A 13,764-nucleotide genomic window follows, 5' to 3' on the forward strand; every position below is an offset into this window, starting at 1 on the left:
TAACGCCGCTGTGTATCCAAGCGTCTACACCTCCACCGAATGACACAGATACCACAAATATCATTTGTTTCGTTAAATGGCCCACTGCATGGATCGTCACAGGACTCGTGGCTCTTGCTCACCGTGAGCCAAATGCAAATTTAAATGCAAATCTGCACTTATAGCCTGCACTTATCTGGAATAGTGACCGGTCCACCTCAAACTGCACATCACCACAGACGTAAAAGCAACGACGAGATAAATTTTTTTATTTCTTCCTACATGAGTCATAACAAATAAAGGAAGACTGCTCTGTATATAAAAGATAAAAAATATAAATGTATATGCATAGAAAATACTTGTGTTTTTGTCACGATGCTGCCACCCAGTGGCTGGTTAGAGGAACCTCAGGCACATGTGGCTCAGTCCTTTTGTCGAAGCAGCATAGAGGAAGGATTTTGAGATGAGTAGAAGTCGGCTGGGGTCGTAAGGATCGATTATAAAGTTACATGTCAATAACTGCACTTATTCAACCTGAGCGGCCCACTTTCTTTTCTTTCTTTCTTTTTTTAAAACCCTCCCTTTCTTTGCTCTGCATCTTTGGTGAGATTACACATTCGAAGAGTGGGCGTCTGGGGAGGAGTAGAAGTCGCAGAAGCCCTCCTCAGACAGGTGGCCGTACTCGTTGTTGTAGAAAGTCTGTCCTGACAGCTGACTGAAGAAGTTGGGCCGGTGTCTGGAGCCGCCGATGCCAACGCTGCTTTCACCTGGGGAACCTTGGGAGGCTGTCAGGGGCTCTGTGCTGCTGCTGCTGCCTATACGACTGAGGACAGAGCAAAAAAAAAAAAAAAGACAGCTTTCAGCATCCCTGTCAAACCCTGCAGGCACACGGATGCCCAGCTTGTTGTTAAGAAACAATCTTTTTTTTTTAGGATACACTGTCTACACATACCTGTTGGTAGGGCGGACGTATTCTCAGCTTTGATCCCTCAACTTAAACATAAACTTAAATAATAAATCTGGGTTATATTCTTTAAGATCCTGATCTGACTAAAACACATTCTCTCTAATACAGACCAACATTAAGAGTGGCTTTTTAAAGCACATCACTGACCCACACTGTTGCTACAGTGACAAGTTCCCTTATTACCCTGAACGTGGACACAGTTTATTTTGAGCCGGTGCCACAAACACCATTCTGCCTCTATTTATGACACATGCCACAGTGCCAAATCCGCAGCTCAAAATACCCTTGCATCATGCACACAGAGTTGCTCGAAATTCATCTAATGCGCCCAGCTGTTTGAAGAAATAACGTTTCTCGCAAATAAAAGGACTTTACACGTACCCTTTGGATGGTGGCCGCAGGAGTATTGATTGAAAAAGTCTAAAAACAGCTTAGGGTGGTTTTGAGATGTGCTCTGGTATGACTGCGCGGACTATCATTGTTGATATGAAGAAACCACACGTAAACCGTTAGGATCTCTATCTTCAACCAATTTTCTGCATTCTCATATCATAAGCTCTGCTCTTAAAGCCTCCTCCTACGCTTTTTGCTGCAGAAATATTGATAAACGTGTCTCCTTTCAGAATTACATACATACAAAATTGTTGGGTTTTTATGAGTCTGCCATATACTCCTACTTAGTCACGCGTAGGCCTCTACTGATGCTTACTTCCCTTGCAAATCTAGTTTCGCTAGATATACAGTAAAGCCGTGGGTGACTGTCCTACACTTTCCGAGAATGACAGAATGGGTGTTTTCTCGTGTTGATTCTGAAACATGTGAAACCTCTATAAAAGCTTCCTTTATTAATATATTTTGCCTGGCTCTGACCTGACAGTGACTGAGTGGTTTCACACTGAGTAATAAGCGAATATCGGGTCCAAATGTCAAACACTGTGACTAAATGCCAGGCTTCATATCTCTTGCATGACACTTAGAAGTTTTGTGGATGGCAGCTTTTGTGTGCTTCACCTTTTCGAGTCGGCGTCCCTGTGGCCGTGCTCGATTCTCTCGAATTCTTCCGAAGCCAGGACCATGCCGCTGTCTGTCTGGTTGTCCTGAGGGGAAGACACGGTTTGACATTGTGTGAATTAAATGTCTTTAGTTGGCCTCGTCATCACCTAAAGCACTACTACTAGGGGGGAACATCCGAGGAGAATATTCCCAGAGTCCGGTGCCGTTTAAATAAAGGTCACCAGCCGGTTCACATTTCCAAATGATAACCGATAAGAGGATGAACTGCTTACTTGGGGAGATTTTTGTGGATGCATCTCCAGGGGCAACTCTTCAAATGTCTTCACTCTGGGCTGGCATAATTTGGAGGGACCCACAAACACGCATCCGCCAAAGGGCACGCAGTTATAATACCTGGGCAAGAATTGAGACAGTTATCAGATACGTACACAATAGAGCATCCTGATAATGCACAAATGGTGACACATAAGAAAAAAACTTTGGCCTGGCTTGACTAAAACGTAAGAAATCAGGTCTGGATCTGGCTCTGTACTGAGGTTTGACTCAGATTATCAGGTAATGTGAGAGGTCTACAGATTCAGTCTTGAGAGGGGATCAGACTACAGGAGTTTTTGTCCGATTTATCCCGATCCACCGCTCCCAATCCAGTCCAGACTGGTCTGTCCCGAGGTTCAGCCTAGATTATTGGCACACATGATGTGTTTAAGACCTATTCTAAGACCCACCAGGGTCGTCCTGATTAATATCAAACATGTTCTGGATGATCAATCTGTACTTTCAAATGACAGAGTAACAGTAAACGTTCTAGCCATCTAGGCTAACGTTAGCTAGCATACACTATACTGCCGACTCTTTATACTTTTTGCTTAGTATCATAAAGTTACACCGAGTCACAATTTTATTAAAATCTGTTTACGCATGAGGCGGCGCATTCAAAGCTCCCTAATTTGACATGATAATCTTGTAGCGTGTGCCGGTTTGAGATTAGAGAGAGGAATATCTGTGAAGATTCTCCTGGAGTGCGCAATAAAACCTGACCTCAGAAAAACTTTAAAACTCCTACAGCCTGAGCTCAGCTGAAATCTAACACACGGGTCCTTAAACTAACTAATAAAGATGATGTCAAGTCGTCAGTTCCAGGAGAATCCAGGTCACACACCACGGTGGCAAACGTTTGCCCCCCTTTTGAGGTTGTTTTATTTGACTTACTATCAGTGAAACTGTTGTAACGGAACAAGATAAAGAAAAGATTAGGGCAACAATTGAAAACACTTAGTAGACTGGAGTAATAAAAACGCTTTCCCATGGTGTCAGCATTGCAGAATGGAACAACCTCTGTTCTAACACATGACAGTGCAACACCACCCCCTGTGTAATAGTGTCTCATTTATCTGTCACATCCTCTTGTTCGCCATAACGCCGAGGTGCATTTTTGGCATCCAAAGCATCGTGTTCTCTCTTTAGCTCTGTCAAATTTCCAACATTTATTTGATGACACAAATAGTGACGGCTGCGTTAATATTCTGTCATTGCCCCCGCTCTTTATGCTTTCAGCTTTTATCGGCTGATTTTTAACAGTGGCATTTTGTTCTTACTCACTGGAAACATTTTTTTTTTTTTTTTTGGTGAAAGAAACCCAAACAGAGGGGAAGTCTTATAAAGGTTGATACCCTTTACAAGAACATTTGTCAAATTATAATGAGCGACTTGAGCACGTTTGTTCAGTTAATAGAGTTTAATAACTTGAAATGCTGTCTCACAAATCTGACAGAAAAAAACGTCACATGGAAGACTTTTTGATTTGCCAGAAGGACAAATGAATGGTGGTACATTTAGACTTTTAAAAGATTTTTATGTGTATATGGAGGTCACCATTAGCAATATATTTCGTTACTGCCAACATGTCTCTTGAGCAGACCAAACCCCAGAGTCTGTTTCTGACTACTTGTCTTTCAGCCCCAATGCAATACTACTGTCCATCATAAACCACATACTATATGCTTTAAAACCAACTAAATCCATAACAGGATGGGGGCTGTTTTTGACAGATACTCATCCAAAGAGGAACTCAACATAAATGGAAGCGCGTCCATCCATCCATCCATCCATCCATCCATTATCTGTCACCACTTATCGTCTCGAGCATACGTTTCAAACATATGGCCCGGGGGCCAAAACCGGCCCGCCAGAGGGTCTAATCTGGCCCGCGGGATGAATTTGCGAATTACAAAAATTACATAGAAGACATTAACTGCAATTTTTCCAATAAAAGTAACCGCTATTCCTAAGGTTCACACAGATTTAGTGGACATAACACAACACTGAAACCTAGAACTAAACAGAAATTGCATTTCTTTTTCGTAAGAAACGTCCAGTCATTAAATGTAAACATTTTCAAAATGTACTTCTTTGCACTAGAACAAAGTTAAACATTTGAAGTTTTCATTATTTATAGGTAAATATGCTATCATGTTATTGGTCTGGCCCCCTTGACATCAAACTGGGCTGTATGTTGCCCCTGAACTAAAATGAGTTTGACACCCCTGGTCTAGAGGGTCGTGAGGGGCTGAAGCCTATCCCAGTCATCCCTGGGTAAGAGTACACCCTGTACTACTGGCTAACACAGAGAGACAGACAACCCTTCACACTCGCATGCACACCTACAGCCGATTTAGAATCACCAATTAACCTAATGAGCATGTCTTTGTAATGAGGACAGAAGCACTGTCAGCAATTACTGACCATGGTGATTGAGATATATACACATAATGCAATCAAGGCATGCTCGTTAGGTTAACTGGTGATTCTAAATTGGCCGTAGGTGCGAATGGTTGTCTCTCTTTATCTTAGCCCTGCGATAGACTGGAGACCTGTCTAGGGCGTACCCCGCCTCTCGCCCAATGACAGCTGGGATAGGCTCCAGCCCCCCCCCCCCCCCCCCCGACCATCCAGAGGACAAGCAGTTACAGAAAATGAATGAATGAATGAATGAAATTAGGGCTGTCACAATCATGAGATAGTAATGAACAATAAATTCTCATACAAATAACTGCGTCTGACAGTTTAATAGTGTCAACCCTTTTCAGCATTTCTTGAAATATTTGTCACTGATCAGCTCCACTTCTGAGGCTACATGCCGTCACCATTTCACTTAAGATAAGCGCCTCAAGATAAACAGTTGCAGCTGCTAATTCTCCCCTAATGTGCCATGAGACAGAAGAAGGGAGCGCAACAACATGACTTTATTAAATGAGTGCCAGTAAAACATAATATTTAGCTTTTTATTGCAGGAGAAATGGAAGATTCAGTGGGCAGCTCCAGTAATTGTGATCAGGTGATTACAAATTTAGCGAGAGAGGTCTAGGTTTTAGTCAGTTCCAGTTTATAAAGCGGTGAAGGACAACATGAGGATGCGTTCGTACCTCGTGGGCAGAGTGTTGCAAGCCAGTCTCAGCTCTTCCTCTGACGGGGGGCGTGATGAGGCCTGCGAGAAGCCGTCATCTTCTGAGTTCTGCGAGTGGTTCAGAGGGATGTAGTCCTTCCCATCCTGGAGAGAGAGAGAGAGAGAGAGAGGGAGAAGCTCAAGACCTCAGTTTCTTTTTACGCAACAAAGCTTCAAATCGCTTCATAGAGTTACTGAATCTCCAGAAGAACTTGCAGGTAGGCTGTTGTCCTGCAGCAGGTCTCCCAGGATCTGAACCAGGGCGGGGAACATGGGCCTCTCTTTGGGCTCGCCCTGCCAGCAGGCCAGCATGATGCCGTATCTACCAGCAGAGGGCAGCACAGACACGACAAGAGCAACACCCTCATTAATGCAACCACAAGTTTGATCTCATCACGTTTCCTGAGTATTCCTCCTTCAGTTCAAGAGGCTTAAAACTTAATATCCCATTTGACAGCAAAGGCAGATGTAGCTTCAAGATGTGGAAGAGAGAGGAAGAATAAATACTCACATTTCAGGGGAGGCAGTCTCTGGTGCTCTCATCCTGAAGCCATCCTTCAGTCGTTTGCAAAACTCTTCATCAATCTGCACCCCCGGGTACGGAGATGCACCTGAAGGTGGATGAAAAGAGCGCGGCTCATTCATTATCATATCAGAGATAGGAAAACAAGCTATTGTTAGATTTACTCTGCTTCTCAAGAGTTACAAACACCAAATAGTTTTTGGCAGGAACACAGATTTATAGACACTTTGAAAGGCAGATTCTCCGCACATCTGGTGCCGTCTCCCTTGTTTTCCACACAAATGACTGTCTTCGTAAAATATGAGAAAATTTTCAATTTACCAAGTGAAAAGATTTCCCAGAGGAGAACGCCAAAGGACCACACATCGCTCTGGCTGGTGTACACTTTGTCAAAGATACTCTCTGGAGCCATCCACTTTAAAGGCAGACGAGCCTGAGATCACGATAAAGCACCAGAAACACAATACATGAGAAGCAGAAATGTCACCTGCCATTAAATGCAATCATTATGTGGGTGGTTAAAAAGCAAAAACAAGAAAAAGGAGTTTTATGTTTCCCAGCAGGAAATGGAGATAGATAATTGGAATTGCAGCGTGGTGAGAGGAGGGGTTGCCGTACATTGCCTTTCCTGACGTAGTCGGGGTCTTTGTATATGTCTCTGGCCAGACCGAAGTCACAGATCTTCACGATGTTGTTCTCTGACAGGAGAATGTTCCGCGCGGCCAGGTCTCTGTGGATACACTGTGGAAACACACACGACCGCACATACATCATAACCCAGCAGGCAGGTGTTTGTTCATGTATGTGCGCATGTATGTGTGGATGTGTCCATGAGCACCGTTCCCATCCCGGCTTCTCTGCTGAGTGAACAGCAGATAAGGTTCGGAGTGAGTAAATTGCAACTTGGCTATTTTTTATAATCTGTTGCCTTAAAATTTGAATGTGTGTGTGTGTGTGTGTGTGTTTCTCTCTGTGTGTGTGTGTGTGTGTCAGTTTGTAAGTGGGACTGGACTATGTCTCGAACAGGTTTCGCTCTGAGGAATCGCTGCAGGAGATCCGACATCATTCACAAAGCTGAAATGTGTCTCGGGGTGATGAATGGTTTGGGGGGGGTGGGGTGGTCTTTCAAAGCCAGACGGCCTGCTTTAAGTCTCGGCCTCATATTCATAATCAGTCAGAGCTGCTCACTGCTTTTATTTTAGAATTGAATCAGTCTCATTGGTTCACAAACGAGACGGGTTACGTGCATCACTGTGTCAGTGCTTTAGAGTTAATAAGAATCAAATCAGGTCACGCGGATACAATCCAGTAACACTGAAGATGACATTTTACAGACCTCTCCAATACCGGGATACTATGAACTTTATATATTTATTCCTGCTGAGATTTATTCTTGAAATGAAGCCAAGCTTTTAAACTTTTTGACAGACTTTAAAAAAACAAAACAAAAAAAAACCTGAATGGCTAGTTTCCCTTCTAATTACTACGCATGGTGTTTTAGTTTAAGGCCAAGTCAGATCCTGAATAACAATTGCTCTGAGCAGCACGTGTGAAAAGAACTAGAGCTGAAATCTCAATAGTAAGATACAGTAAGACATTTTCACTTGTGTCCAGTAGTACACTCAACCTTCATTTTTACATACTAAGCTTAAGTATTTGAGTATTCCCAGTCTCTGCTAGTCTATACTCCACCCTATTTCAGATGCAAAGTACTTTGTATGACTATAAACTGACATGTCAGGTGTAACGGCTACAGAATAACACGATGATCTTATGAAATATGATGCATCGTAATAGATCAACCTGCTCAAATGTACGTTGAACGCGAGTGAGCATCAATCCTAAGCTGTGCCATTTGATAACTGTCACCATAAATAGTACATAAGACGTTAAAGCACGTTACCATTTTTGACTGATGGTAAATAAAGCCTTCAGTGTGGAAAAAGGCATTAAAACCGCGGCTGTTAATTAAGCTTTAAAACAAATTTTGTTCCACTTATTCTTTGGTTTCCAAATGCCTTCTTCAAATACCCCTAATTTGATTTGATGTTTTGCGAACGGCTTAATTTAATAAGATGCATTGCACTACGGGACAATATTATCCAATCGACAGCAAAATGTCCATGTACAGGTGGATTAGTACTCATACTCATTCTTTTGAATTAGTATATAACATAAAATGTTTAATTTATCAAGTGCAATGGTCTGAAAAGCTGACTAATATACAGTTATATAGTGCTTTATTCCCTTTCCACACACGCTCGATTGGCTGCAGAGCAGAGACATGAGAGAAGGATCCAGTGAACTGAATCACTTGAATTAGTGGACGAGCCGCTCTGCCGCCTGAGCCGGTATGAATGATGCAGGCTACCGGCCAAGTGCCTCCGAAGCTAACCTCTGGCAACGTTTCACCACAGCTTATTCACCAATGGTTGACGTTGCGGCGCTAAGAATTCACCTTTCTGGAGGCCAGGAACTCCATCCCACGAGCCACCTGGAAACTGTAGCAAATTAAATCTTCTATTGTCAGAGGAGTTTTCCACAAGTCCTCCACTGCAGGGGGATAGAAGAGAGAGGAGAGAGGAGGAAGGGAGGCGTGAAATGAAAAGAACCCTCAGCTACATTTTATTACAGGACAGTGAGGTATATCATGTACTCATGTGAGTTAGACCTGACTCACTTTTCTCCACAGCGGGACCCTGACCGGCCACGTTGGACGACGGACTCCGAGGCCCGGAGAGCGGGGAGGAGGACGGAGGAGGCGTCTGACAGGCTCTTTGGTCCATCTGACCCGCTTCAATCATCCGCCTCACTTGGCTTTGGGTTTTCGGAGAGCGATCCTGTGTGGGGAAACACTTCAATGCATCATCTTAGCAAAATCAATATCGGAAAAGAGTTACGAAACACATGTGTCATAGTTAACGGGATCTGTAGGCAGAAAATGCATAAAGGAAACAAAGTAGAGGCAGAAATATTGGACAAACTAAAGGTTAGGATGAAAAAGTGATGATACTATCAAGAGTCAATCTGAAGATTAAAGTGCTGTCATATTAGAGGAGCAGAACAAACAAATAAAGTGTTGCAGTGCTTTGCTACCCTGTAGGGGAGGAAGAACTCCCTCTTGGCTCGTAAGAAGTTGGACAGATTTCCATACTTGCAGTATTCCACTATCACCATCAGCGGACCTGGAGATACAAACATCACAAATATTAACAAATCTCTCAGCACGTGCTACTTCGCTTTCATACTTGATAAAAAACTCAAATGCAATTTCTGCCTATTGTTTCGAGGGCTATGGGGCGCTGCTCTGGAGCTCGACTGTTTCCTGCCCGAGATTGGCTGCCGGGCTGCTTTTGTTTTAGGATAAACATTTTCAGATGTACTCCGCTCAAAAATGCGCTCCATAGGTCAGATCAATGTGTGGGTGAAGAAGAAAAGAATGCAGCTGTTTTTACTTCTCATCTGGTTTGCTGTTAAGAAAGAGGGAGAAGCTACGGGCAGGCGGGCGAACAAATGCTGTAAACACTAAATAAAAAAGGAATTTCACACGTGCAGGGCAGGCAGACAGGCAGAACTGAAACGAGGTTAAAGATTTCATGATGACAAAGAGACAGACTGGTTGAAATTATAATACAGTGACAAGATACGCACCAACAGTCTTGTTTTGTTTCAACCTTGCATTGAAATTCAGTTTGCCTCTACCAACCCAGCACTGGAGTGGATGATTTCTCGAGTGCTTTCAACACCACCTAGCCTCTCATACTGAGCAGCAAGCTGGTACACACAGGAATGGACCACCACCTCGCACACTGGATATCGTACCACCGGACCAATAAACCACAGAATGTGAGGAAACAGGACTGTGCTTCTGATGTGGTCATCTGCAGCACGGGAGCCCCTCAGGGAACTCTCCTGGCTCCCTTCCTTTTCTTCCTCTATACGGCTAACTTTAGACACCTCGCAACCAGCTGTCATCTGCAGAAATTCTCAGATGACTCTGCAGTGGTCGGCCTCAAACAGGATGGGGAAGACGGAGAGTATAGAGGAGTCTGCTGGAAGGAAAACTGCCTCCAGCTGAATATGGGTAAAACCAAGGAGCTGGTGGTGGATTTCCACTGGCACAAAAACACACCACACACACTGGTGAACATCCAGGGAATGGACTCTTACATGTACCTGCGTGTGCACCTGAACAAAAAACTGGACTGGACGGGAAAGCGCTTCATAAGAAAGGCCAGAGCAGACTCCACCTTGTAAGAACACTGAGGTCTTTCGGACTGCAGGGATCACTCCTGATGTCCTTCTATGACTCTGTGGTGGCATCAGCCGACCTTCTCAGCAGCAGACAAGTAGAGACTGAACAGGCTGGTCAAGAAGCACGGCTTTGTTCTGGGCTGCCCTCTTGAGCCTGTGATCTGACCATAGATCGGAGGATGAAAGCAAAGCTGTCATCCCTGATGGAAAACCAGTCCCACCTTCTTCATGGGATTATAACAGCACTGTGCAGCGCCTGCACTGTGTAACTGTGCGTTACCGCAGGACCGTCCTTCCTGCTGCTGTGAGTTGTACGACTGAGCCTGCTCCCAGTAGACCACATATGTAGAACCACTGTTGTATTTAATTTTCAGTTTTTTTCGTTTTTGTTTACTTTTCCACCTTTTGTGTGCACTGTCATTTAAACTGTATGCTACTGCAACAATGCAAATCCCCCCTCTGTGGTATAAATAAAGGATTATCTTGCCTTCCATGTGTCTTAAGTGTAATCCATGTAAATGGTTTTACTCACCATTTGGTTTGGTGCAGGCTCCTAACAGGTTGACTACATTCAGATGGTTTCCGATGTGAATCAGTATCTTTAACTCTGACATCAAGGCTTTGTGCTCGCTGGCCGTGGCTCCATCTGTAACACAAAGTAAAACCTGCTTGTGATATACTGGACATACTTCTTTAATGCACGTGGACACAGCAGAGCCATGTAGCTAATCTGTGCATCAGTGGCTCCTTGAAAGTCTCACCTTTCAGCATCTTGACAGCCACTGTATCCAAACTGCTGCTCTTGCTGATGCCGTAGATTGATGCTTCAATTACTTTTCCGAAGGCGCCGTGGCCTAAAACTTTCCCTGTGTCGCGAGAGAGGACACAAACCCAACACAATATTCATGCTCATTGATCTGTTCGGGTTTTAGTCTCACTGGAATACACAAACACACGCGTTAGTGGGCATTTGCTAAAACGTAAAAGCCTCCACATAGACAAGGAGGAGGGATTAGAGTATCAGCTTGCAGGGTTTGGAAAACAACATGTTCGGATAAGTTGCTGTCGTGGAACAGATGCTTTTCCTCTGGGTGTTTTTAAAAAGCTGTTCTGGGAATGAGCACATATTTAACATTAGCACTTTACTTGGCAGCACTCTGTCCAGTTGGCCGCGATCCAAACTCATGCCATTAAGGATTCTGGAAATGGAAAAGTAATTCAGTTTCGACCGTTTATTCACTCTCATCCACGCCTGTGTGTGCCCCTCGCACAAACCTTCCTCTCACGACGCTCCTTTACCACATCGATCTATTCCTCCTCCCATCCCTCCCTCCCAATCCTTTGCCCCCAGTCCCCCTTTGATGCTCACCCAATCTGAGTCTGTCTCTGGAGATCTCCCACTGGGAGGAGTCGTAGGGCAGGTATTCACACTGCTCATCAAGTGGCACCTCCCCTGGGTCCATAATGATTGACAGATAGCCCGTCTTTATGTCTGCAGGGTTAACCTAAGTCCAGGGAGAGAAAGCGTAGAGTTAAGGTGAGGAGGTGAGCGATCAGGATGGGCTGAATAACGCTGGAAATTGAAACACAAATAGCACAGAAAGAAGAAACGGTTAGAGGGGGATAGGAAGCTGTGAAAGTATAGAGAAAGCAAACATAGTAGTCGAAATGAAATCACTTTAAATGTACATTAGTAGTTTGTATTAGTAAATGGAAGCTTTTCAGGGAAATATTATGGCTCATTTTTTAAGAGGCCTGACTGACAGCAGTTGGCATCGTGAGCTCCTGCAGGGAAACAAGAAACTGTGCTGTGCTGAAGCTTTTAAGACAAAGCAACAGACACTGTGTTTGCTAATGATGGTTTTAAAGAAGAGACCCCATTACAGTCTTAATGGACTGAAGTGATATTTGCATGTATGTGGCCAAAATACTGTTTAATATGCTAATCAGCTAATTATCTACCTAACCTGCAACGTGACATTAGCAGTTTTTGTTTTGTTGTTTTGCATCAAGTTCCCAACACTGTGTCTACATAAACTGATCAGCCATGCCATTAGGGCCATAATCACTGGTTTAGTGAATAACACTGATAATCTTTTTATCATGGCAACTGTCTGTAGGATATATTAGGGAGAAAGATGCACATTTTGCACTGTACGGCTATACGACCGGGTCAGTGCATGTCTAAAACCGCTGCTCTTGTGGGGCGTTCCCGGTCAGGACCAATCAAAAGTGGTCCTACTGTAGCACAAATAGCCAAACAAGTTCATGCTGGTTCTGGTGTCAGATCACAGATCCACAGAGGGTCAGGGTGCCCATGCTGACCCCTCTGCACTAGCACCTGCTATGTGTGAGTGTCAGAACTGGACCACGGTGCGTGGAACGTGGCCTGGTCTGATGAATCACATTTTCCTTAACATCACGTGGATGGAACACATGACACCAGGATGTAAGGAACACCTCCTGGCTGTTGTTTTATAGTCTTTTCATAGTTCAGGTTCCCATGAAGAACATTACACTGAAACATGATCATCAGTGTTAGTCACTATTGAGTCTCATCGGTGTAAGATGCGGTCAGACCCCAAACGCAGTGCATAAAATGGAAAAAAAAATAGAAGCTAGGAGCAACAGTTGTCTAATTTACATATGCATTGTAGACCGTCTAGTATAGGTGTGGAACTGGTTTTATAACTACAAGCAGGAAATATAATGTGGGCTGTTGTTCAAAGTCTGTGTTTTCTTCTGTAGCTGGCTGCTGTCCACCGACAGAGCAATGACTGTTATAGTTTATATATAGGTGGAGAAGTAAAAGTCGTTTCTTTAATGCAAAAAAAAAAAAAAAAAAAGTGAATCGAAATAACATAAAAAGGGAACGCCTCCCTATTGACTTCTGGGCTTTTCTCAGAGGAGAATGATTCACAGAACACTCACCGAGCATTTGCTGCCGCAGGCATTAAAAAAAAATATATATATATATATATATATTTTCTTTTAATTTCAGTTATACTATCAAGTAATTTTGGCAACTGTTTACTTTTAAGTGAGATAGGATTCAAAGCTGTGACTAATCATACAGAATTATACACAAAAAGCTTTTTAGATCGATTCAAAAATGAATATTTAGAACATTGTGATTTCTTTTGTTGAAAAGTTCCATCTACCATTGAATATTTGCTGGTTTTAATTAGCTCTGCGTACTGCGCATAACAATCTGCCTTCTTCCACCGTTAGGTGAGCAAACCTAGTAAACCTGCAGCCGTAGAAAAGCAGAGCTGTCGAGAGACGTGAGCGAACAAATGAGCAAGAGACTGCGAAGAGGAAGAAACAAGCCATCTCTAATTAAATCAATTTGTTTATGACAGCACCACCCTGCAGATTATGCCCGAGCTACTGTGTGGTGAAAAAAAAATAAAAAGCAAGTCGAGCCTCATTATGACCGTGCTTGTTGGACCGGCTAATAGCTGTAAACGACAAACTGGACTCGTTCCCAGCAGATAAAACGAACTCTCCCAGAGTGTAAATTACAGACTGAGACCTCTGCGATCAAACAGATTGCGTTCAAACGCGAGGCTGACGCGTTGTGAG

General features: G+C 43.5%; 1 protein-coding gene across 1 annotated transcript in view; it reads right to left on the reverse strand.

Annotated features, from left to right (window-relative positions):
• Window positions 1–16: 16 nt before the first annotated feature.
• The window catches only part of flt4 (fms related receptor tyrosine kinase 4), a 48,593-nt gene continuing 34,845 nt past the window's right edge, over window positions 17–13,764 (reverse strand). Inside the window, exons 17-30 of the mRNA XM_084550331.1 lie at window positions 11,549–11,684; window positions 10,941–11,045; window positions 10,712–10,825; window positions 9,022–9,110; window positions 8,606–8,765; window positions 8,384–8,478; window positions 6,544–6,666; window positions 6,247–6,358; window positions 5,914–6,013; window positions 5,619–5,724; window positions 5,383–5,507; window positions 2,233–2,353; window positions 1,958–2,043; window positions 17–802 (exon numbers count right to left, since the gene is read on the reverse strand). Coding sequence (XP_084406457.1) covers window positions 589–802; window positions 1,958–2,043; window positions 2,233–2,353; window positions 5,383–5,507; window positions 5,619–5,724; window positions 5,914–6,013; window positions 6,247–6,358; window positions 6,544–6,666; window positions 8,384–8,478; window positions 8,606–8,765; window positions 9,022–9,110; window positions 10,712–10,825; window positions 10,941–11,045; window positions 11,549–11,684 — 1,686 coding nt within the window. The 3' untranslated portion in view covers window positions 17–588. The remainder of the gene's footprint in view (window positions 803–1,957; window positions 2,044–2,232; window positions 2,354–5,382; window positions 5,508–5,618; window positions 5,725–5,913; window positions 6,014–6,246; window positions 6,359–6,543; window positions 6,667–8,383; window positions 8,479–8,605; window positions 8,766–9,021; window positions 9,111–10,711; window positions 10,826–10,940; window positions 11,046–11,548; window positions 11,685–13,764) is intronic.

The sequence above is a fragment of the Chelon labrosus genome, assembly GCF_963514085.1.
Source record: "Chelon labrosus genome assembly, chromosome: 8".
Taxonomy (NCBI): domain Eukaryota; kingdom Metazoa; phylum Chordata; class Actinopteri; order Mugiliformes; family Mugilidae; genus Chelon; species Chelon labrosus.